This window comes from Cystoisospora suis, assembly GCF_002600585.1.
Source record: "Cystoisospora suis strain Wien I chromosome Unknown contig_3450, whole genome shotgun sequence".
NCBI lineage: Eukaryota > Apicomplexa > Conoidasida > Eucoccidiorida > Sarcocystidae > Cystoisospora > Cystoisospora suis.
In genome coordinates, this window is record NW_027156245.1 from 7,545 (window position 1) to 7,752 (window position 208).

At 38.9% G+C, this 208-nt stretch overlaps 1 protein-coding gene across 1 annotated transcript in view; it reads right to left on the reverse strand.

Annotated features, from left to right (window-relative positions):
- The window catches only part of CSUI_006750 (gtp-binding protein), a gene marked incomplete at its 3' end in the record, with an annotated part of 2,823 nt that extends 2,665 nt beyond the window's left edge, over positions 1-158 (reverse strand). The window contains exon 1 of the mRNA XM_068066903.1: positions 70-158. Coding sequence (XP_067921115.1) covers positions 70-117 — 48 coding nt within the window. The 5' untranslated portion in view covers positions 118-158. The remainder of the gene's footprint in view (positions 1-69) is intronic.
- Positions 159-208: the final 50 nt, after the last annotated feature.

Below are 208 nucleotides of genomic sequence, written 5' to 3' on the forward strand. Positions count from 1 at the left end.
AAGAGAAGAAGAGGAATGACTAAGTAATAAAGACAGAGAGGGGAGAATAGTGAAGATGTTGCTCCTCACCTCAGGATAAGACGTTTCAGCTGTATGTACACGGTCCCATTTATTCATGATAATTACAACACCTTTACCTTCCTCTTCAATTTTCTTAGCTAAAAGAACGTCCTGTTTAACCAAACCTCTCTCAGCATCGCATACAAAT